At 38.5% G+C, this 25,823-nt stretch overlaps 1 protein-coding gene across 2 annotated transcripts in view; it reads left to right on the forward strand.

Annotated features, from left to right (window-relative positions):
- The window catches only part of LOC149942682 (epidermal retinol dehydrogenase 2-like), an 88,027-nt gene that overhangs the window by 35,841 nt on the left and 26,363 nt on the right, over positions 1-25,823 (forward strand). For both annotated transcript variants that reach the window (XM_090179885.1, XM_090179884.1), the window contains exon 2: positions 14,682-14,926. In XM_090179885.1, coding sequence (XP_090036011.1) covers positions 14,682-14,926 — 245 coding nt within the window. The remainder of the gene's footprint in view (positions 1-14,681; positions 14,927-25,823) is intronic.

A 25,823-nucleotide genomic window follows, 5' to 3' on the forward strand; every position in this document is an offset into this window, starting at 1 on the left:
AAATACAAAAACATGCCGAGTTTGAGGTATTATGCCTAAAAATTATTAGCGTATATTAAGCTCATGTTCAGTATTTTGGGTGAAAATATTTTCAATATTGGACACTGCGGCGCTGCACTAAAAAGGGGTATTGAAATGGGCAATCCAGAATCCAGGTCCAGTAGTTGATTTGTCCCAAGGTACGAGTAAGGAAAGCCGTGCGGAGTGAAAACTATTTTTTAACCTAACTATCTTGTTTGTAACTATTTCTTTCATTTTACAATCTCGGTGACTCGTTTTTTTTGTTGGGTGGCCGAACTGGGTGTCACAGTCTGGTCGTATCTATTTCTTCGCAAACTTCTTCTTTTTCCCTCTTCGTTCCAATATTTCGGGGTTTTTATTACTCTATAAGTAAAGGCCGGAGTCCCGCTCTTCGAATGGACTTTTAAGAATTGTAAACAAGCTCACCAACGGAATCAGTAGCTCGGTGCTCAAGTCGACATCAACGTTCGTGAAATAATTTGAAAATAATGTAATTAATAATTATCATTTATCTTAATTAAATATTAATTTATCAGTTTAATGCTTAATTTTCATTTATCTTAATTAAATATTAATTTATCAGTTTAATGCTTAATTTTCATTTAATCTTAATTAAATATTAATTTATCAATTAATGCTTAATTTTCATTTAATCTTAATTAAATATTAATTTATCAATTAATTCTTAATTTTCATTTATTCTTAATTTTCATTTAATCTTCATTAAATTAATATTAATTTATCAATTTAATTCTTAATTTTCATTTAATCTTAATTAAATATCAACTTATAAATTAAATGCTTAATCCTAATAAAATATCAACTTATCAATTAAATGCTTAATCCTAATAAAATATCAACTTATCAATTAAATGCTTAATCCTAATTTATTATTAACTTATCAATTTAATCTTAATTAAATATCAACTTATCAATTAAATGCTTAATCCTAATTAAATATCAACTTATCAATTAAATGCTTAATCCTAATTAAATATCAACTTATCAATCAAATGCTTAATCCTAATTAAATATCAACTTATCAATTAAATGCTAATCCTAATTAATTATTAACTTATAAATTTAATACTTAAGAATTAATGATTAATCCTAATTAATTATGAAATTATAAATTTAATACTTAAGCATTAAGGATTAATCCTAATTAATTATGAAATTATAAATTTAATACTTAAGCATTAATGTTTAATTTAATATTAATTTATATCTTCATTTTCATTTAATAATAATTTAATTCTTCATTTTCATTTAATAATAATTTAAATCTTCCTTTCCATTTAATTATAATTTAAATATTCATTTTCATTTAATAATAATTTAAATATTCATTTTAATGTAATAATAATTTAATTCTAAAATTAAGCTTTGAAGTTTAACCTACAGCACCACTAGATTGAAGGCTTCGTATTACTAGAACAGACAACGACGTAGTGAAGCGAAAAGCCCTTTATACCGTGGGCAATAGTTTCTAGCCAAACGAAATGTGTGAAAATCGTTTCTTTATGAAAGTAGAATTCCGGCGAAATCGGAGGATGTCGGCGGCCTAAAAACGAGAAAAGGGACGTATCTCTTAATACGTTTCGAAAGAGGCGACAAGCGACGTCGTTATTAATGGAGATTCGTTTCCCAAACGACATTTTTATCAGCCCACAGGGCCGAAGCGAATACAATCGGCCCAGAAAAGTTTTGCCGGGAATTATATAATTTGATTTGAGGCGAGAGTGATGAATTGGATCACGACCGTTTTATTATAAAAGGACGCTTTTTAACTATGGCTCAAATTGCTGGCCTCCATTTTATTTCTTACGCGTTTGTGGAAATCAAATATTAAGCAATATCAAAAGTATATAATACATCGTATCAAGAATAAATGAATTATTGGACTGCGGAGATTATAATCTCAACCTTAGCATACTATGTAGCGAAACTTCGTCTGCTTCATGGTGATCGACTGTGTGAATTTGGGGTGACGGAGTGATAAGCACTTTCGCTTCGCAGCGAGACGACCCGGGTTCGTTCCCAGCTTGTGGCACTGGGTGAAAACTCGGAACCACTCCTTCCGCTTTGAGTTTGCAAGTTATCTCCCACTTGGGTATTAGCCTAGCCATGGACCAAGAATCTAAGGGCACTCACTGTTCCCGATATTTTAGGCCTAAATCAGCCGCTTTGAAGCGCCTTAAGAATTCTGTTCAACTATAACGACGATAATCTTAGTCGGGGCTTAGGCGACAGTATGTGCGATAAAGTTAGGTTAATTTGATTAAAAACACGTCAGCCATACGCGGTTTACTGGTTATTTTTACTTAACTCAATGGTTAATTACCATTACTTAACATTTGAAAAAGCAATTTTAAATATAAAAGGTCTAAAACTAATCTTTTAACCGACAACGACGGCGCCAATTTGTTAAAATTAAACTTGAACGCTCATGCACCCTCTCTAAGAAACTGCGCCGGAAATCGACTTCAGCGACGCCAAGTTTGTTCACATTGAACTAAAATTATTCGTGATTTTCCTATTCCCAGTATTAAAGCCTGAACAGTGAGTCCAATGCTTCGGTCCCATAATTTCAGGTACCTGAATGCCTATTTCAAGAACGGAAAAGTTAAACATGTACCTTTGCAGGTTTCAATCTCTCATAATTTTGACTATTTTGGAAAGTTTTACTGCTAGTGACGTTACCAAGTGCTGGAAGAAAATCACCCCCCTAGCGAGGAGCTGTCCAACCGCACTGTCTCAACATATCTATGAGTCTGTGTTGTAAATAGCTCTCAGTTAAGATTTAATGATGGGAAGTGTCCTACTAATAGTCCCAGTACCCATGACAAAATAAGCGTGTGATAAGTAATTTTGTCTTATACATATAAATTTGGGAGGGACTCGAAATTAGTTTTTTAATCTTATACGCCTCTTGGTTCAGATATGAAGGTTAATTTAGCGATATTTGGTAAGAGCACGTTGAGACCAATCGAATGATACCAATATCAGGTCATATCAATTTTCAAGGTCACCGCAAGTACATCACGTGGTTCGCATTACCGGAAAGCCTCCACTTTGACCCGTAAGACAAACAGTTCTTTGTTAAAAATCACTAACCTAATTAAAAATACTTTGACCCATCGTGTACCTTATCACATGCTTATTTTGTCATGGGCTCTTGGACTATAATGAAAATCTATAGATTTATTATAGACCTGATCACGGGTCAAACTTTAATGCGTAGTTATGTAAATATAATGGATATTTATATATTTATCCGCCATTTTTGATGCAACATTTTCAGAACGTAACTACGTTTTTTGAAACTTATGAACTTAGATGTTTCAAGCTAATTAGCGGTATTCGGAAATGGAAACTTATCTAAGAAATGTTATTTACTTATGGTCATAAGAAATATTTAAAATTTCTGCTTTGAATCGCGTTCATTTCAATTTATAGTACCCTGGATTTCGTCTTTATGGAGTCAAAAAAAGTGTCGAATGATTTAAATACCTCTTTTTTAAGCAAACGGAACAATTTTTTCGTACCAGCTTCTAAGATTTCGCCTAAAATATTTAAGCCTTAAGTGTCGATACCCTTCCGCGCGAGAATAATATATTCAGCGTTAAAGCTATAAAGCGCCATCTGGGATTATTACCTTTAAAAGAGAAGTTCTCTTTTCCTTCAATGGTTTTAAGTAGGCTGGATATTCGTCCACGCACGCGGACGTATCGGCGAAGATATATAGCCGGTCTTAACTTTGAAAGTCGTTTATAGAGGCGGCAAGAAATTAATCGCTCCCTCTGACGTGTTATACGCGCTCCCTTTAAAAGAATGCTTGAAATGGGCTAAATGGAAGAGGTTACGCGCAGCGCTCTAGAAGATGGAACGACAACGCCTAGACTTTCAAAACGGTTAAGCGCTTATTTCCGATTGGTCGGACATCCAAAGAAATCCCGTTCACTGTCCAAGAAATCAGACAAGATTTCTGAAATTCAGGATAGATTTCTTCAAAATCTCGAATTCCAGCAAGATATCGAAAAATTCTACAGGGAATCCCGAAAACTGAGGTGAAATCCCGAAAACTGAGGTGAAATCCCGAAAACTGAGGTGAAATCCCGAAAACTGAGGTGAAATCCCGAAAACTGAGGTGAAATCCCGAAAACTGGGGTGAAATCCCGAAAACTGGGGTGAAATCCCGAAAACTGGGGTGAAATCCCGAAAACTGGGGTGAAATCCCGAAAACTGGGGTGAAATCCCGAAAACTGGGGTGAAATCCCGAAAACTGGGGTGAAATCCCGAAAACTGGGGTGAAATCCCGAAAACTGGGGTGAAATCCCGAAAACTGGGGTGAAATCTCGAAAACTGGGGTGAAATCTCGAAAACTGGGGTGAAATCTCGAAAACTGGGGGGAAATCTCGAAAACTGGGGGGAAATCTCGAAAACTGGGGGGAAATCTCGAAAACTGGGGGGAAATCTCGAAAACTGGGGGGAAATCTCGAAAACTGGGGGGAAATCTCGAAAACTGGGGGGAAATCTCGAAAACTGGGGGGAAATCTCGAAAACTGGGGGGAAATCTCGAAAACTGGGGGGAAATCTCGAAAACTGGGGGGAAATCTCGAAAACTGGGGGGAAATCTCGAAAACTGGGGTGAAATCTCGAAAACTGGGGGGAAATCCCGAAAACTGGGGGGAAATCTTTAAATTCGGCGATAAATTTTGCAATCCGACGAGAAATCTCGAAAACTGGGGTGAAATCTCGAAAACTGGGGTGAAATCTCGAAAACTGGGGGGAAATCTCGAAAACTGGGGGGAAATCTCGAAAACTGGGGGGAAATCCCGAAAACTGGGGGGAAATCTTTAAATTCGGCGATAAATTTTGCAATCCGACGAGAAATCTCGAAAACTGGGGTGAAATCCCGAAAACTGGGGTGAAATCCCGAAAACTGGGGTGAAATCTCGAAAACTGGGGTGAAATCTCGAAAACTGGGGTGAAATCTCGAAAACTGGGGTGAAATCTCGAAAACTGGGGTGAAATCTCGAAAACTGGGGTGAAATCTCGAAAACTGGGGTGAAATCTCGAAAACTGGGGTGAAATCTCGAAAACTGGGGTGAAATCTCGAAAACTGGGGTGAAATCTCGAAAACTGGGGTGAAATCTCGAAAACTGGGGGGAAATCTCGAAAACTGGGGGGAAATCTCGAAAACTGGGGTGAAATCTCGAAAACTGGGGTGAAATCTCGAAAACTGGGGTGAAATCTCGAAAACTGGGGGGAAATCTCGAAAACTGGGGGGAAATCTCGAAAACTGGGGGGAAATCTCGAAAACTGGGGGGAAATCTCGAAAACTGGGGGGAAATCTCGAAAACTGGGGGGAAATCTCGAAAACGGGGGGGAAATCTCGAAAACTGGGGGGAAATCTTTAAATTCGGCGATAAATTTTGCAATCCGACGAGAAATCTCGAAAACTGGGGGGAAATCTCGAAAACTGGGGGGAAATCCCGAAAACTGGGGGGAAATCTTTAAATTCGGCGATAAATTTTGCAATCCGACGAGAAATCTCGAAAACTGGGGTGAAATCCCGAAAACTGGGGTGAAATCTCGAAAACTGGGGTGAAATCTCGAAAACTGGGGTGAAATCTCGAAAACTGGGGTGAAATCTCGAAAACTGGGGTGAAATCTCGAAAACTGGGGTGAAATCTCGAAAACTGGGGGAAATCTCGAAAACTGGGGGAAATCTCGAAAACTGGGGGGAAATCTCGAAAACTGGGGGGAAATCTCGAAAACTGGGGGGAAATCTCGAAAACTGGGGGGAAATCTCGAAAACTGGGGGGAAATCTCGAAAACTGGGGGGAAATCTCGAAAACTGGGGGGAAATCTCGAAAACTGGGGGGAAATCTCGAAAACTGGGGGGAAATCTCGAAAACTGGGGGGAAATCTCGAAAACTGGGGGGAAATCTCGAAAACTGGGGGGAAATCTCGAAAACTGGGGGGAAATCCCGAAAACTGTGGGGAAATCTTTAAATTCGGCGATAAATTTTGCAATCCGACGAGAAATCGCGAAATCCGGGACAAAAGTTAAGAAATCCGAATTCCAGCGTGAAATCCCGGATTTCAAAATCCCGTACACAAACTACACATTTTGCAGAATGTCCAACCCCTCACTTATTTCAGCTATATGGCTACCGAAAACTAGATGCCACCAGGAAATGATAAAAGTACACTTGGAAAGTCTAAGGATCTATTGTCACCGTGCTGCGGATGCGTCTTGTGAAACGGGCGGGGCTTAAACTACGTTAACATTCTTGATGCGGCGAGCATTTTTACGAACCTTGGATGCGACCAACAGTTCTCAATTTCATTTACTGGTTCTCTGAAGTTCGTAATTGCTGGCTCGATTAAATTTAGATTACCACCTGAATACTAAAGTCATATAGTTGGTCTTCTGCTTCCAAGAGTTACTTTAGTTTGTGAAAATAAATTTAACCCGATGAAAATTGGAATTCATCAACTGACTTTCGACGTTGTCGTTCAAAAGTTTACGAAAGGTCTGCTTTTAAGCTTATGGACTGCCATCTTGACCAAATTCTTGCTAAACTTCGCTTTAATATACTTCACCCCGAGCCGACCCTATGTAAATCTTACTTGCTTTGTAATAAATTTGGGATGGTATCGCTCCAGCTTTATTATCTAGTCCCTGTATTTTTGTTGCAATTTCCTGTCACAATATACAAAAATTTTAATTTTAATTTACTGTAAATATTAATTTAGGGACCGATTCGCTAATATTCTTACGAAAAAGCAAACATTTAAAGCGAATCCATTAGAGGTTCGATCATAACGCTTATATTGATACTAGATGGCGCCAATTTATGGTAATACTAAAGTCTGATTTATTATAAAACCACTTCTAACACTACTTAAAGAAAAGTAAATACAAAATTCAAAATGCTCAACTCCGAAATACTTCGTCACAAAAAGAAATACGAAAATATTAATATTTTATCGTTAATATTTTAGATGTCCGCGTTTCAGACTACTGGCGCCATCTGATAAGGATGTCGTTACCATTTAAAAGATCTTCGTGAATTGTGTATTGGTTCATTCTCAATATAAATAAACAAACATTGTAAAAGTTAAGATGAATTTTTGTTAGTGACCCGAGACTGTTTGTTTCGCAGTGTATTTGTTTTCTTTTGGTCCTTTGTGAGAGAGCACACTTTATTTTTTATGAATGTTTTAAATCACTCTGTCTAGGGGGCTTGAGACTATCCTTATACTATTTGACCTTCTACTTGAGACTTAAAGTCCCTCTAAATATTTATTTAGTCAACAAAGAACGAGCGATAGTTCCACGAAAGTAGGCTGTTTGTATTCAGCAATATCAGATGTATATATCACTCGAGTTAACCTCTTTTCGACCTTTAGTCTCTCTATAAGTAAAATAATCTACATAAGTATGACAGTTCGTATTCTCCCAACGCTAATTTTTTAGCCAGCCTTTTTAAGGGATCAATCGAGGCTAAGCGAAATTTAAAACTAAATATAATGCTATTATTAACACTCGCTTCGTTACACGACCCGGAAAACCTGGAAAAGTCGGGGAATTTTAAAATATTTCCAAAAGGTCAGGGAATTTTAAAATGTGGCCAAATGGTCAAGGAAAAGTCAAGGAATTTTAAAATGACCCCAAAATATCGGGCAAATACATTTTGAAAGACGTATATAATAAATATTTTTCAAGATTTTACCTCAAATCATTGATTTATTCGACATAAATGGTCAGGGAAAATTTGACAATTTGGTCAGGAAAAACCTGGAAATGTCAGGGATTTTAATTCTAGAAATTTAGTACGAACCCTGCAAAGGTAATTATTTTTTAAATTGAGACTTAAACTCGTTTTTGATCCCTTTTATCGACACTAAACTAATTATTAATTAAACTTGTAATTTTGCCAACGAAGGGAGCCGGAAGTTCCGATTCCGCGACACTTTACCATTAACGGAAATGTTTCAACTTTACACTTATAGGCGTAGTATGATACTTATAGTCTCGGGCAAAGGCCGGCTCCATTTCAGCCCTTCTCGGTAAGCGTATATAAGGGGGTGAGAGGTCGGCTGGTAATCTCGATTGGGCCATTAATCGTGGAGGGCAAAGATTATCGGCGGTTGCGCGACGAAGGGAGAGAAAAAAAACAGCGTAATTTCCTTTTCGGCGAATGGCCCCCGCGCATTCGCTTTTCTTTTGAGAGATTTTATGATTCGGGAATTTATCCATTCCCCGAATCGCCATGTAGATACGGGACAGATAAGCGATATTAAACCCCGTCTAATGCAGTATTTGTTGATTTTAGGCTTCGCGATGCGTTTAAAACTATTTCGGGAGCCGTTTAGGGCCAGTTAGGCAGTCCTTTTAAGAAGTTTAACACCAGTTAGGTGTTTCTGGCCAGTCTCGGGCCGATTCGACTGCCAGTTTCGGGCCGATTCGACTGCCAGTTTCGGGCCGATTCGACTGCCAGTTTCGGGCCGATTCGACTGCCAGTTTCGGGCCGATTCGACTGCCAGTTTCGGGCCGATTCGACTGCCAGTTTCGGGCCGATTCGACTGCCAGTTTCGGGCCGATTTGACTGCCAGTTTCGGGCCGATTTGACAGCCGTTTTACGTCCGGTTTAGCACCAGCTTAGGGAAACTTCGGCTGCTAGTTTAGAGCCAAATTGGTTGCCGTTGTTTGACCAGTCTAACACCAGTTGAGGGGAAATTCCGCAATTTATTCACGTATTTCACTAAAACGCCATTTGACGAAATTTATTATGAATAAATGACCCTGTATAGAAGTTTGAGATAAACGCACTTTATATTCAAATACTTTTGGCCTTCTTCTCCGGAATGTCGTTTTATTTAAAAGCGCCCCCCCCCCCCCCCGCCCTCTGACCGTTCCCGGAGTTCGCTAAATATGAAGCGTCGATCCTGGGAAAAGATTTCTCACGTCTTTGTCCCAATCTCGGAGAACGTAGAAGGGATCTAGATGTCACTGATATCATTTGCAAGTCTATCGGGAGAGCTCGCCGCGACACTGCGGGATAGTTTGAAAGAGCGGGCGCGGGAGGATGGGCAAAAGAGCGGGGGTCATCGGTCATTTGGGGACCAGGGAAGGGTTAGCCCGGAATCCGACACGTCCGCCCTTTTTCGCCCATCAATTCTCAACGGTGTCCTCTGACCAAAGACCAAATAGCCACGAGCTTCCTGCATTTTTTTCAATGGATAAATCCGAGATCCATTCTAGACTCTTATTATTATAGGAACTGATACGAACCCGTTGTATTTGATTACCACCAGAGGGCAGAGTCAACCTAACTTTTTTTGTCTTCGATCATTCATTTTGAAATATTTTCTTTGCCATTTCCGATCTCCATTCTCCAAATTACGGCTAGGGCGTCGTAAATAACTCGTTTCTTGGAAGTTATGACGTTCTGGTGCTGCCTGGTGTCGGTATTTGGTGGCTCAAATGTCGTCGTTACGTTATTCGCGTACAATAGTATCGTAACTCAAAAATAAAAATAAATTATTGCCCTATCGAACTAGGACTAATAGTGTGTTTGTATTTGGTCCCGAAGCGATGACTTGATTTCTCCAAAAAAAAAAGGTTGGAATTTTAGAAATATATCAATTGATATAACTTTCTTTGCTGTGTTATTCTGTAAATCACATTTTTTGAAACCTAAATAAAATATCAAAAGTCAATTTTAGCCAGAGATTCCAACAGTACACCGGTTTCGCCCTTTTGGGGCTCATCAGTACTGTGTAGGAACTCTGACTTTACTAGGAAATCTGCCGATATCAGTAAAACTAATATGCATTCAGACTGCCCTATATATGAGCAATCCATTGCAATTTATAGTGAAAATCTTCACCAATTATCACTGTGAATGTATATTACTAAATAAAATATTTCTGTTTGTAGAAAAAAATAATTAAATAAACTTCTTCGTTGTTTGGTCAAGATCAAAGTGTAGTACCTTTACTAAACAGCTCGTAAGCACGTCCAACACTAAAATTAGATGCATACTCGTTTAGTCCTATCGTAGATCCCACTAAATTCAAAATAAATTTGAATTTCTGCTTCTTAAGCCTTGATTAACATTAGTCTTATTTCGGAAATTATTAGGGCTCATGAGATCCATAGTTCCCTCATACAACCTAAATATATCCGTTCTTATAATATCTATTGCGTAATATATTTAAGCAACCATAAAAAACGCGGACTTAGAGAAGGTGGAAGCAAAACACTCCTGGGACGGGGGCGAATCAAAACAATGACCCTGGTCATTACTGGCGGGCCTTTTTCGGTAATAAACGAGGGGGTCATTTAAAGTCAACTTGAAGGGGATTAGTTTTCTTCTTTCGCGGGTCCCGGACGAAAACTGAAAAGGAGGAGCCATTTCAAACTGAGCCGTAAGAAGAAAACTAATTTCCTCGGCCATTCCGCTCTCGCTAGAAGAGCCCTTAAAGATGGCTATCGAGAACGCCGCAGACGGGAAGTCTTATATTATTCCCGGTTTATAAAAACTACATTACAAATAACCGTAAAACAGACGGAAACGGTTCGGGAAAAAGAAAAGGAGTTGTTCGGCCATTTGTGTCCTTATGGCTTCAAGAACCCAAGTTTTCAAAGTTCTCTTATATTTTTGAAATTACCTTTGGAGTATACAGTTTCCGCGCGCTTTATTTTGGCAGTACATAAAATCGAAAATATTTATTTGGGTCTAAGATGCAACTACGCGTCGTGGACGTGCCAAGATACGTCTCGCAAATGATGTTAAAAACAGTTAAAAGATAATACACACGACGGAATAACTTGTTATTCACTTAAAAATAAAATGTTTTAAACGTACTTATCCGCGCATATATTTAAATTGTTCGTAAGTATGTTACAGAATTACGCAAAGTTATATGAATTGATACATTGGTAAAATGTTAACCTTTATGGAAAAAATCTGGCGTTAGATATCTCGCCAAAATAACACACGCAAATATTTCGAGTCTACTATAGTAATCCTCGCATCGGTCTCGCTATGTGTATTTCTCTACCTGCTAGTTAAAGGGGTTTCCCCCCGAGCTCTTCGGTTTCCATTTTCCATATAAACTTGCTGAGGTTAACGGTAATTGTAAGTGTAGGGAGCTATTGGCTTCGCGGGTCACTAGTTGACTTGGGCCTGCGTAGCTTCTTGGGTATTAGCTTAGTTGATTATACAATTGGGTTGATTTAGTAAGTTCGACATGTACCAAAACTTAAATTTGCGATTGAAAATACCAATCCCAGTAGAGTGTTAGGTGTAACGACCACCAATTAGTTTCTTTGGTAAAAAGTTCGTAACTTCTGACTTGTGGAAATATTTTCTTCAATAAGCTATCTGAAGTGCGCCAGATGTTGGTTAAAGCCGGGGGGGGGGGGGTCGCTCTGCAAAGATCTCCGAATAATCGTCCGGCTATCAATCGTCCATCGCGCCCCCGCTGGATCCGGATTCCCTTCAAATTACTTTTCTCTGGCAGTCTCCAGTCCTCGGACCAATCACGATCCGAGGTCCTGATCCGTATTAGATCCCTGCTAGAATTTCTAACTCTTCTCCAAAATTACAAAAAGCGCCCGAAACCTCAATTATAAACAAAAAAAAGTGCCCATAACTTCCAAAAGTACAAAAAAGGACCCAAAACTTCCACAATTACAAAAAGTGGCCGAAACTTCCAAAAGCTCAAAAAAAGGATCCAGAACCACAAAAATTACCAAAAGTGTCCGAAACCTCCAAAAGTAACAAAAAAGGCCGAAACTTCCAAAAGTACAAGAAAACGCTCAAAACCTCCAAATTAACAAAAAAAAATACTGCAAAAAAATGGGAAAACACCAAAAAAATCTAAAAAACGTTAAAAAATTACAAAATTCGACAAAACCATCAATTTTTTTTAAAAATGCCCTAAATCACGAAAACAAAATAAGAAAAACCCGACAAAACAAAAAAAGAATTGCTTCGCAGACTCAACTAAATCCAAGATTTATTTCAGATAACCGAATACAACTGATTCCTAGATTATTTAAGATAAGCAAATGCAACTGAAGTTGATTCAAGATATACAAATTATAATTCAACGCGACAATTATCGCCCTCTTCATCATGCTCTTAATAATGTATATAAAACAATATAAAATATAAATTAATTTGTACGGGGGACTTAACTGCAGTGTCTATGGACGTGCTTTAGGGCCTTAATTGCCTCGAGAAGCGGGCCCGGGAATCGCGGACCGAAGCGGGCCTTTCAAGTGGACTCGTGTTCCGGAATAATGAAGAGCTATCTTACGGCGGGGGGGGGGGGCTTAATTTTGAGCTCTCTTCGCTTTATCAATAGCATCTCCCCCTTCCTCTCGTCCGAAAATTTTGATTAATTACCATACCCTTTACCCTTCTAGCCAAATCACGTTTTTTTTACATCGAGCCCCCAAAGGGAATTGTGTGTATTGAAATAATGTATGGTGTAGCTGCCGCCTCGGCCGCCGTACTCTACGTAACTCTTCAAACGTTAGAATTAAAATGGTAAATGATACATCAATAGATAGGAAATTAAAGGCCTAGTTTCACTTTGAATCTGAAAAAAAGGGTTCAGGCGGGTATGTGGCTACCCCTTCTGACCCCTCTATTCATCTCGGACGCACGGTGACCGTCCCGCTCTCGCCAAATAATGGCCTATCTCTCCCGCGCTCTTTCGAGTTAACTGCACTACAAAATTAACTTGTTGCAAAGGATATTGCAATACGTGTACAAATAACATGATAACTTGTTAGCTTTCGATATCTCAACTTGGTAATTTGAATAGTTTAGTGATTTTTCAGGTTTTTGGCTGGAAATGTAAACCAAATTTGATTATAAATAACATTTTCGGTTAGGCCTTGACACTTTGCATAGAAGTATCATCACAAAATATTAATTTGAAATAAGGTTTCTACCCATTTTGCGGAACAAATGTGATTTTTGTATTTAGTACCAATTGAATATTTCGACACAATGTGGTTTAATTTTAATGTAAAAGTCATCAACTGAAATATTGAATTCACCAATATTGATCACTTGGGGGCGCAGGCGTTGGGTATTTGCTCATTTAATAATTTCTAACACATCGAGGGTATTAGGTGTATTAAAATGTCTGTGATATCTTGTTTATGCCTCTCTCCGTTTACTTTTATGGTTTTATTTAGTTCACCCCTGCGGGTGAAGATGCTTAGGTAATACAATCACAACGATCCAGTAACTGTCGCTTTGGATAAAACTGCACTTAATGTTCTAAATATAAATTTGTATATATATATATATATATATATTTTTTTTATTTATCGCTAGTAATCCGTGATGAGATACTTCCGGTATGAAATTCGTCCGAGTATAGGTGATGGGAAAGTATGGACCCGACTATCTTGTTTTCATTTTATTTTTTAAGTAACTGAATTTGAAGAGAAGATATTTAATTTCGACGTCAAACTGTCTAAACCTTTTTTTTAACTTCTTATTTAGTAAAAGCAAAATTATACAGGAAGTAAAAAACTAAAATGCCCGAGTAAGATTTTATAAACGTTAGTTGTTTGTCTGAAATCCCACTCAGAACCCCCGTTTAGTTTCCTTAGTGCTATAAGAAATCTAGTTTACATTATAATAACAAAAAAATACATATCCATAAATGTCTTAAATACCGTCTAAAATAAAACCCAATAACAGGAAAGTATTTCACAAAATAAAAAAAATACTTTAAATTTTGTGGTCTTCTTAGTTTGTTAAGGAAAATGAATCGAGAGTTATTTTGATAGATTTTGATTTGATTGTCCAAGCTTTTTTCCCGTGAACTTCCTCCCACACTCACCGCGCGGATAAAGCAACCACGAGGAAGTGGACAACGTCTGCTTCGAAACTCGATCCCAATTAACCGGAAACGATCATCCTTTCAATTTTATCGTGACTAGACCGTTCAAGTAATGGACATTCTTCGCTGACAGTTGGGCTTAAGGGTAACTGGGTACGGTCTGTTTCGTTTTATTGCGGAGCTCGTCTCGAGTTATTGGTATTTTGGTTAGAGTTCGGTGTGAAGTAGATGGGTTTCCTCCTTGCGTTTAGACACTCAACCCGCTTGAAAACCATTAATTTAGCTTTTACACGATGCTAGATTTAGAGCATTACATTTCCCCGTGCTGACTTTCGACACTTTTTACTTTATACTTTTTGAGTCTGCTTAGATTCACTTCCGGCTTGGGCGTACTATTGGGAACTTGGTATTTGGCGTTAGTAGGAAGATAAATTCAATCTTTTAAGTAGATTTTTCCCTGTTGTTAACAAAATGTCGACCAATAGGTTTATCCGTTCCTATAAAGGTAAATATTAGGCGTAGAATACATTACTGCGCGAGACAATATTTTATTTTTGACCTATTTTAATAATACTGGTTTTTTTCTTGCGTTTCAATGAAAGGATTTTAAGATTCTTAAAGCTTATTATTTGCCGTTACATTTACGATATTAGAACTCCAAATGTTATTTTATTTTGGTTACTACATTATTTTTATATTTTATGTAATTTATTTATTAATTTGGTTTATTTTGGAAATGTAATTTTGGTATATTTCTTTTGCAGACGTGCAAAGCCTTTTTGCCCGACATGATCTCGTCTGACCACGGACACATCGTTTCTATCTCGAGCATGGCTGGTCTGTCCGGCGTGGTCAGACTGACCGATTACTGCGCTTCCAAATTCGCGGCCATTGGCTTCGAGGAGGCCCTCCGTCTGGAGCTGCTGGTCGAAGGTCACTCGGGCATCCACAGCACCGTCGTCTGCCCTTTCTTCACCTCCACCGGAATGTTCAACGGAGTGCGGACCGGGTAAAGTCCACCATCTCTTCTTCGTCATTACAATCCGACACAATCTAGAATGAAGTTTAGTATCTAAGAATAGGGTTCAATAGCGTAACCTTTGACTGTACTAAATTTCCACCCCCTTCTCGACCCTCTTCTTAACATTCACATACTTCGACCCACCCTGGACGAATTTCTGGCTACGCCACTGACGTACAGTGTAGCCGATGCCGATGCCGCCACGTAACTCTCCAAGAATTAGGCTTAGAAGGGCCAAGGATATCTCAATCGAAAGGAAATATTATGCCCTCGGTAGCCCGTTATGAATTTGGGAGATCGGGGCCCCACAAGTCGGTCATTTGTCCATTTTAGTGTTATATGGCGATATTCAACTTTAAATCTACATACATTTTTAAATTAAGACAGACTTGGTTGAAAATTATATTTTAGGTAGTACTGATCATTTCTAAACTACTTTTTCGGTTTTATTAAGAAATTTTAATTTTAAGTGAGATTTAGCCCGCGTACGCACTATTGTGATATTTGAATTTTGTATCAATTGAGACAGGTGCCATCTAACTCCAAAAAACATTTGCGTTTCGCTACCTTATTTCTAAAACCAGGTAACTCGAAAAAATCATTTTGGGTAAAATTCCTCTCGGGTTTATTAAGTTAACGTACAAGATGATTAAAAAATTTGTTAAAATTTAAATTTAATATTTAAAATATAGTTAATGCATCGGGGGGATTGTGCGTGACATCTTGTTAATGCCAAAACGTAAACATAAATGGCGATCGCCTGTGTAAAAGAGTGTCACTAAAAATCGACAGTAGACGAACAACAAATGAGGCGAGGCTGGAGTTTCGAATCTCTACAGACCCATATTCTTAGGTACCAAAATTCATTCTTGATACAATAAATTATTTTTGGCGATTATAACGTGTGGGTCAACACAGTCAGCTCAACCATTAATCAGGGCGAGATATGTGTAACGGCCAACGGGGGAATACGTGAGGACAGGGGTGGGGACACCCGTGGCGGAAGCATGACAACCACCCGTTGGGGGATTGGTGGTTGTCCTCACACGGCCATCCACAAACTCCACACGAGTACGCCACTACTCCCGGCGATACAATACAATCGAAAATTAACAATTAAGACCAGGGTTGTTCAAAATGCTTTTTTTTTCAAAATTTAAAATATTTTCTTCATAACTCAAAATGAAAAATACAAAATGCATTCTGAAAATGGTTTTTCAATCTATAATTTCTTGGGAGTAAATAGCAGACGAACTTTCTCTACAAGAGCTGCGATGATTGTACCACAGTAAAAACATTTTGAAAAAGCATTTTGAAAATGTTTTTACAAATGCACAGTTAGTTTGTAATTATTAATAATTAATTAGTAATTAATTATTAAATATGAAATAATAATAATAATTATTATTATTATTAATTAATAATTAATAATTAATAATAATTACGTAGATATTTCAAAATCATCCTCGCAGCCAGCGTGGCACTGTACGAATGTTCGTCTGCTTCTGAGTAACTGAGTGTCGCCATCTATAATTTCTTGGGAATAAATAGCGGACGAACTTTCTCTACAAGAGCTGCGATGATGGTACCAGAGTAAAAACATTTTGAAAAAGCATTTTGAAAATGTTTTTCTACATATCAAACCCACAAAATGTAAATGCAAAATACTTTTTATAACTCGAAATGCATTTTGAACAACCCCTGGAAAGACTGTTTAAGATAGCAGACGATAGCTTAGACCTTTTAATTTACCATTAACTAAAGCGCCACTAGGTTTATTTTGATCGCGTTCTGTAAATTCCTATCAACTTAACTAAATCTTAGTGGCCTTGGTCGAATTCTTTGCTATCGTTTTTGGTACATAGTACCATTTTCTAGGTATTTTATTTGGCGTACCGTTTCGTAACTTATGGTGAAACATTGCTCTAGGTATTCTTGAACTTTATCCATTAAATCTATTAAATGACTATGCAGATATCTACAACACGCAATCGAACCAACCAAAATGGCCGCGAACTGAAGATAAAATTGTTTTCAAGCGTGATGACGTCACGAAATATTTGACATATATGTTACAGTTACATCCATGAAAGTAAATAAAACTAAATCCTTCCTTAATTTAACAAATAGTGTCGTGAATAAGCGATTTTCGATAATATCTGACACTCGCGCAGTTAGACGACAAAACAGACGAAGATGGTACTTTAGGTGGTTTCTTTTAGCCTGTTCTCGGACTAAAAGTGTTGTCTTTTAACCCTGAAACGTTCTATTCGCCTGTTCCAGGGATGAGAATTACTCCGGCCCAGAAACTATTCGCTTGTTCCGGAGTATTAGGGCTACTCTTCTTACTCCTTCTGAAATGGAGGTGTAAAGGAGTAAATCGGATTTGGTCGTCTGCTAGCTAGAATTTATCTGCTGAAAAGGCCACAGGCAGCCACAGAGTTGTTGAAAATTGTTTGAATTGCGGAAACATAAAAAATTTAAACATAAATTACTTTTTATCGATATAAAATGTTTAATATTGGTAAACCTACTACAAAAACATTGTTAATCAGTTTAAACTAGTCTAGAGGTTTAGTTTTACTTTTAGATTCGAAAAAATGAGGTGAAAATGCTGCTTAATTTAAATTTGAAAACAATATATTAGACTAATCATGGAACTCGAACTATTCGCCACCACAGAATCGGACTAAAATGAAGTCATAGCGTTACTCTTCTTACCCTACTCGGAGATACCGGAACAATCGAAAAGAAACCACCTTTTGACCAGGGCCGTACTTAGAGATCCTGGGCCCATAGGCAGATAAGGAGTCTGGCCCCCTTTTCACGCGCTGCATTTACTCTTATCCCTGGAACTAGGCTGTGCCTGAATTTCCCTGATTGAGCGTAGAAGTCTGAGCTCTACGGTTATATTACTAAATAAAAGCTCTTAAAAAATCGTCTACTAAATACGCGATAATTATGCAACATTGCGATTTAAGGCTGCGTCCGTAAACTGCCAGGCAGAAAGTTTGGTAATTTTAAAACAAATTCTTCTACCCAGGAATTTCTCCAATATAAATTACGATTGATATTATAGATTTATGCCTTCGAATACAGTAATTACGGTCACTGGAGGGCCCCTTCCAAGGATGGGCCCCTAGGCCACGGCCTAGGTTGGCCTAGGCGTAAATACGGCACTGCTTTTGTGGTCATACCACAGCCTGACCTGCTTAACCTATGACGTCAGCTCAGGCTTCCTCTGTTTCGACCAGTACCCATCCTAATAGTTACTTTTAAGGCGGATAAATGGGGATGTGCTTATTGAAACTCGCTTATTATCCCGTCAGTACTTAAAGCGGACAGTGTCTTAGGTGGATGTCCCCTGGAAGGCATCCTGGCATCCATCCCGTTAAAAGGAGCGTCAAAACAATTACTCGAATATCCAGAAACGTATTTTCTGGACTGCCGAGGAAACACTCGAGCCGTAAAACTATAGTTTGTTTACTTCGTCGCGTCCGCGTCCCCGGCGGACCCGTTCGGCTCAAACAAGAGGCACCGAGTCAGCCAACCACGGAGTGTCTGCGCGTCGTTACGCCGACCCCTTTGAGGAATTCCAAACGCTATCAAATTCCTCAAGATGTATATAAGCCCCGGAAAACTTATCTCCTAATTTATGTCACTTTCGTCGCGACTCGAACGGCCCCGGGAACGGAAGGCGCGTATTTCAAAGCGCCCTTGCCGTTCTGGGGGGACATTTCGCCACGAGCAAATTTGAAGGGCCAAAAGCCGATGGAATTTTACTCCTTATTCTCGGAACATCGACTACCCGTTATTCCCCGAATCTTCTCGAGTCCTCTTTCGCTTTTAGCCGCCTTTAGCCACGCGTGCCAAACTATTGTAGTTGGAACAATCACGTCGGTGGGAACATATCTCGACGTACGATCATTCGTAAACTTTTGCTCCTTCATCTTAAAGTTGGTGATAATCCTGGTTTGGGCGTGGCATGCTTGAAAAAAAACCGGTTAAATCCACTAATAAAAAATGCTCAAATTGCTTATATCTAGCCCTCATTACTTCGAAAATACTCAAATTGAACGATTTCAAAATTACGTTTTTGCGCGTGACAGTACCTTTACATTGTGAGGTATAGCGGGCTTATTTACCCGCTTTTATACCCTAACATGGCGGCGTATTTTCACGCGCAAAATGAATTTTAATATCCTCCAATTGCTTATATCTAGCCATCATTACTTCGTGAGACGACGTAGCAAATGACAAAAAGTGAAGGTTAAGTTTTAGTTTCGTTCTGGAATAGAAAATGCCGAATATTCTATTCGGAATTTTTTATTTGAAATAAATAACATATTTCTAATTCATTTCTCAATAGTTATTTTAATAAAAAAAGTGGTTCTTACCATGGTGGTTCTTACCATGGTGGTTTTTACCATGGTGGTTCTTACCAACCCGGGGGCATGGCGAAAAGAATTGTCCACCAAATAATAAAGTTCCCACCAGTCAACTTGGCGCTATTTGTAACTTCCGGGTAACTATACCAAGGATTTTCCTTCGATATCTAATTTTCATTTGATGCCCAGGCATATTGAAAATTAAAACTCTTTCTAAAGTAAAACTAACCATTCCGCGGCCGAAACAACGAAAATGATTTAATCGGAACGTAAATTGATTATTATTATTTTAGACCGTTTATAAATTATCTGATGAAAATAGACTTTTTCAACACCTCATCTCCGTCGTAACAAAGAGTAAGAATTGGAAAGCCCACCTCCTAAATTAAGCAGCAAATGCTCTGACCTCTCAATGACCGTAGCACCATTAACCTTAACCAGCCCTACCCCTGTGTAACATTTAGTAACGCCAGAAGTATATAATATAGGGTTCGACGACCTGGAAAACCTGGTAAAGTCAGGGAATTTGAAAATGTTCCCAAAAGGTCAGGGAATTTGAAAATGTTCCCAAAAGGTCAGGGAATTTGAAAATGTTCCCAAAAGGTCAGGGAATTTGAAAATGTTCGCAAAAGGTCAGGGAACTTGAAAATGTTCCCAAAAGGTCAGGGAACTTGAAAATATTCCCAAAAGGTCAGGGAACTTGAAAATATTCCCAAAAGGTCAGGGAAAAGTCAGGGAATTTGAAAATGTTCCCAAAAGGTCCGAGAAAAGTCAGGGAATTTGAAAATGTTTCCAAAAGGTCCGAGAAAAGTCAGGGAATTTGAAAATGTTTCCAAAAGGTCCGAGAAAAGTCAGGGAATTTGAAAATGTTTCCAAAAGGTCCGAGAAAAGTCAGGGAATTTGAAAATGTTTCCAAAAGGTCCGAGAAAAGTCAGGGAATTTGAAAATGTTTCCAAAAGGTCCGAGAAAAGTCAGGGAATTTGAAAATGTTCCCAAAAGGTCAGGGGAAAGTCAGGGAATTTGAAAATGTTCCCAAAAGGTCAGGGGAAAGTCAGGGAATTTGAAAATGTTTCCAAAAGGTCAGGGGAAAGTCAGGGAATTTGAAAATGTTCCCAAAAGGTCAGGGGAAGTCAGGGAATTTGAAAATGTTCCCAAAAGGTCAGGGGAAAGTCAGGGAATTTGAAAATGTTCCCAAAAGGTCAGGGGAAAGTCAGGGAATTTGAAAATGTTCCCAAAAGGTCAGGGAAAAATCAAGGAACTTGAAAATGGTACCTAAAAGTAAGGTAATTTCAAAATGACCCAAAAAAAATCAGGCAAATAAATTTTTGAAAGAAAATCTTTTTCATGATTTTGACCTCAAACCATTCTTTTATTCTACAAAAATGGTCAGGGAAAATTTGGCAATTTGGTCAGGGAAATGTCAGGGAATTTAATTCCGGAGATTTTGTACGAACCCTGTAATACATCACTTACGAGGCAGAAGTATCTACATGCATTGGTAGGCTCAAGACAGTAGTGGTTTCAAACCCCCGAGCCCCGCGAGCGTAGTATACATCGCAACGGATCAAGATTTACCGTCTGACGATATAAAATGTATAAATTACACTCCATAATAGGTGTTTTTATAAATTAACGTGGCCTTCTTGTTTGTATGTAGCCACTACGTCACAACTTTAATTTTGGTAATATTACGAGCGCGCGCTTAGGGCGCGAGAAACCTCGGATTTTGATGTGCGCGTGCGAACCGCGCGTGTCAAAACTATTCTAATAAAGCTATGACATCGTGACGTAAGAGCAACGTAAAAACAAGTTCGGCAAGCGTAGCTGAATTTATAAAAAGAACTATTAGTTTTCCTTATTTATAATCCACATTTTTCCAAAGGAATAGTTCTGGAAATATAACGGGAGCCTGCGAAGATAGAAGTTTCGAGGAAATAACATTAGCAGCGTAAGAAGATGAATACTTCTCCTCTAAAGAAATACTATATACTTTTGGTAATACTTATACAACCCCCACCTTTCGTGTAATTTGTGAACTGCCCCTGCAATCGTAGCTTCGGCGGATTACGTCTCTCGATTTGAAATCGAAATTGAAAAGCGACCAGAGGGGAACTAATAAGTTGTAACGTTTGCGGAATCGTTGATTTGTTTTATTTTTAACAGTCGTGGAGAAACTTCGTTATGGCCCCCACAACACGTTCTTGTTTTTCTTTAATGTTTTTACAGACCGCCAGCGTTCGGATAGAATCTCCAAAATGATAGATTGCGATGAAAAAATGTTGCCTGGATGAACAAAAAATGCCATCTCTGTCCTAGAACTAAGAAAACATTTCCTTCTGGCGCTCGTTTCTCGGTCGATTAACGACCAGCTATCCCGACACTTTTAATTGTTTTGGGAGCGGATTTAATGCGGGGCCCCACAGCGTTGTTTTTACGACTCGGCGCGGAGTTGAGCTCCTCTTCCGCGGAAGTAACATTCTTAGATGGAATCCGACCCGACAACTTTCCCAGAAAAGTGTTTTACAGAAAGTCGATGAGGGAACAAACACAAATTTTTAATTTTATACCCCGATACACATTTGACACGAGGATAACGCCATTAGAGGGCAATTTTTACATAATCGAATTCTTACCAGATGGCGCCAACAGAAAGAAACGTTGAAATTTATATCTTAAAACCGCGAAAAGTTCATTTTTTCCCTATTTCGTTCTATAAAGAATTTTCTCCAGTTGGAACTCTTGTTTAAAAAGTTTTTTCTAATAAACAAGATTTTTTCACTTCCTTCTAAAATAAATAAATCGACTCTTAGTAAATAAATTATTTTCCAACACACTTACGAAAGAATATTATTAACTTCTGTTTATACTAATAACCTTTTTTTTGTTAAATCTTTCAGCGGAAAAACTCTGATAGAATGTAATCTAGTTTAAAAGCTAAGAAAAGATCATAGCAAGTGTATAAGACCACCAGCCAATTCTTCGTTATTCCCTGTTTTTTCCTAGCCTGTAGTTTCGTCTAGTCTTGCAGGGAAAAGGGATCAAGGCGTATAAAGTTTCTATTAAATTTATAGCGGGGGGAGGGGGTCAAAAGATGCTAAGAAAGCGAGAAGGGAGGGAGGGGGGGGGGCTACACGATGCTGTCTAAATAATCTCCCAGTTGGGATTTTATACTTTACGAAAGTTTCGCGCTTCGGCGAGCGTTCTCTGCTCCTCGAGTATCGAAACTCGATTGAAAATGTGTCGCCTCCGTTGCAACCATTACGCAACGTTCAGTCGAGCGGACTCAGCGCGGGACCGACTAGCCCCCCCCCCCCCCCTTAAGGGATAAAAGAACGAGGAAAAAAGTTAAGAAAATGAAATAAGGAAAAGTAGAAATCCGGGGAGCCTTAAAACTGCGAGAGAAAATCGCGACAGACGTCTTATTGCCCGCCCCCATACCACCCTACCCCCTTCCAAAAGTTTTAATTGAATTCTGTTTTTTTTGTAGGACCCTCTCCCTAATGTCCAATAGAAGACAATGGGATTTTTTTCTATACGTTGGGAGAATCGTGTGTAACTGTTTTTGCGCTCGGTTTGATTTTCAATTTGGGAGAAAATTTAGACGTAAATTTTAATTTATTTACGGTCAAACTGGAGAAACGAGTTGGCTCTTTACGGCAGCAATTATTTATCGGAAAATGTTTCGTCGTAAATGAATTTGAAAGACTGCTGATTGACGACCAGAAGGTTGAAGGCTGGCCCTCCAAGTTAGGGTTGGACGTAAGGCACTAGTCACGGCATTTGATTACTAAAATAAATGCTCTTGACTACTAAAATTAATAGAAATCTGGGGGCTCACTAGTCAATTTGACTAGTGAAAAATTTACCTAAATATTCATAAATAATGGCGAATATGGCGAATCATAGATTCATCTAGAGGTCGGTAACGGTTAATCATTATCCATGTTTAAATTGATTTTTTTCGGGAAAAAAATGTAAACAAAGAAATTTACCGGTTAATATTTCGGAAATTGATTAAAAAACATGTATTATTCGAAAATTTTAGCTTTTTATCGAAAAAAACGTCGTTTTTCCGATTAATTTTACAAATTTATCAAAAAATTAATCGGATAATACAGAAATATAAATTACTTGATCGAAACGTTTTACGAATAATTTTGAGAGCTTTATCTATTGAATAAAAGTAACCATCCCCGACCTCTAGATTCATCATTCATCAAAAAAAATCACGTAATGTAGCTCGTGTGATAATAAACTCCTATTTTAATTCGGACGGGTAAAGCAAAATGTTGGCTGGCCTCCTTGTTTTTATACCCCCATTTTTACCCCCACTAGTCAATGACTATTAAAATAAGTTAAGATATTAGGGTCACTAGTCAGGCTGCCCACCAAAAAAAATCCTTATGTACAACCCTGCTCCAAGTTGCGGAACGTTTTCGTCTAGCGCCATCTGTATTCGTAAGAGATAACTATTCCCCAATTTCTTTCCATTCGTTCTCTCCCAAGAGAAAATGAACCCGACTTCAAAAGAACCATTCAAAGAGCTAAAACCCTACACCCACGCGCTACTCATGTATGCCTGCTTTATTCCTGAAAAGGTATAGAGTAAATAATTCTACTTAAGCTTAAAATTTATACGGGTTTTTTTCCAAAAACAAAATTTCACATCTTTTGTCGTGGGGTTTAACAAAAGCGCCGGTTAGGTTTAAATCAATGTCAGACAATTTTTCGATTTAGAAAATTAATATTTCATCCACTTTTGTTACCTTCCGTTTCTGCAAAAGAAGTATTCGCTTTCCAAAAACCTCCGAAAATGGCGCCACAATAATACTGCAGTGGCGTGTTGGGAATATTCCCATAATGTAATAAATCAAATCGACTGCTCGTAGTGTATGTTTCGCTACCGCGCCAATGTAGATGAAAGTAGAAAGCTTTTTCTCCCCTAATGACCTAACAGTATCATATAGCGGCCCCCCCCCCCCCCCGAGATAAACAAGGCTTATTCTTCGTATAACAAGAAGGTATTCAGAGAATACGTGGGCTGTGATTCCTCTGAAGATAAAACCCGCCCAGGCTCTGACTTCGGTCGCGTTGGCCTACCACCAGGATATTTGCGCGGCGGGAAGTAAACTTAAAGGAAAACAGGCAGAAGAAATCCGGCATTACGCTGTTATACCGACTCCATTATGATTTTTAGGTCTAAAGCGCCATCTCTTGAATGGAATACGAAAAATTATTCAAAAGTATTATTATTCTTATAATTATTTAATTATGGCAAATACGTTATACTTTATACGGGAATCCATATCTCTACTTGGAATGCTTATCCTGGCGTATCGCGTACAGTAAGATCACTCTGATGACTTTGACCTCGCCTACGAGAAAAAAAATCCCCTCTGCGCGCGCTCCCCTCTCACGTTGTTGTTTGTTAAGTTAACATAGTGACGTCAAAAAAACCGTCAGCCACATCGAGATGAAAATCTGCCGCGATAAGCATTCCAAGTATGGATTTCTGTTTTATGCTATTGGGTGCTTGCTCGTAGCGTCGTAGGCATACGTCATAGCTAAGCCCCGCCTTGAAACGGCCGCCATGACATTAGTTTCGCGAGACAGATCACGAGGTTAAACGCCACACGATCCTGCGAAATAATCACGTGACCACCATTGGCGTCTTAATGTCATGGCCGACCTATACGCGGTACCATGGCAACGAACACAAGCCCCACCCACAAGCAAGCTTACCAGGTGACCCACGGCAAGACCTCATCCGGGTCATCCCATAGAGTTTCTATGGGAGGAAAACGTTTTTCACAATCATTCTATCTGGTTATATTAAATGCGACTAAAAGTTGAAAATATTATACTAATAAAACAAAAGTATTATTTTATTATTAAGTTAATATATTTTTATAAATACGAATCAATGGAAGAATTGAAGAATCCTGTGTATTTTTTCCGTCATTTTGTAAATTTAAATATATCGGTTTTGTAGATGCCGTAGTAAGAATGGAACGCCCGCGAAAGGTGTAATGGTCAGTGCCATCAGTTGATTTTCATTGGTACTAATAGTCCAAAATGCTTCCCCTTAATTACATTTCATTAATAATATTTTTTATTTTCTGAAATTTTACTCATTAATAAGAAAGACTTAGAAAAATAAATAAATTTGCTAGAACCGTATACGCGATTTACGAGGTAACCGCCCCCTTTTTGGAGGCTAGTGCTGTGGAAGCTACCGGCTTCGATGCACCGACAAGGAATGTCAGCCAATGAAAAAGGCGTGCCGACATCTTATGACGGCGCCCACAGAAATGCTCTCGTAAATCCCGTATAGTAATGGATACATTAGCGGGAACACATTCTCCGTCAACCCAAATACATTCTGGGTACAGCGGGGCGCAATCCCCTTTCTCCATTAGGGAAAGTTTTAAGTAACTTCGGAGGATTCTGGATAATTCCCCGACGTGTAGCTCCGAGGATTTCCAATCGAGAGTGAC

Source organism: Leiobunum rupestre, chromosome 6 (genome assembly GCF_980474605.1).
Source record: "Leiobunum rupestre chromosome 6, qqLeiRupe1.1.hap1, whole genome shotgun sequence".
Lineage (NCBI taxonomy): Eukaryota > Metazoa > Arthropoda > Arachnida > Opiliones > Sclerosomatidae > Leiobunum > Leiobunum rupestre.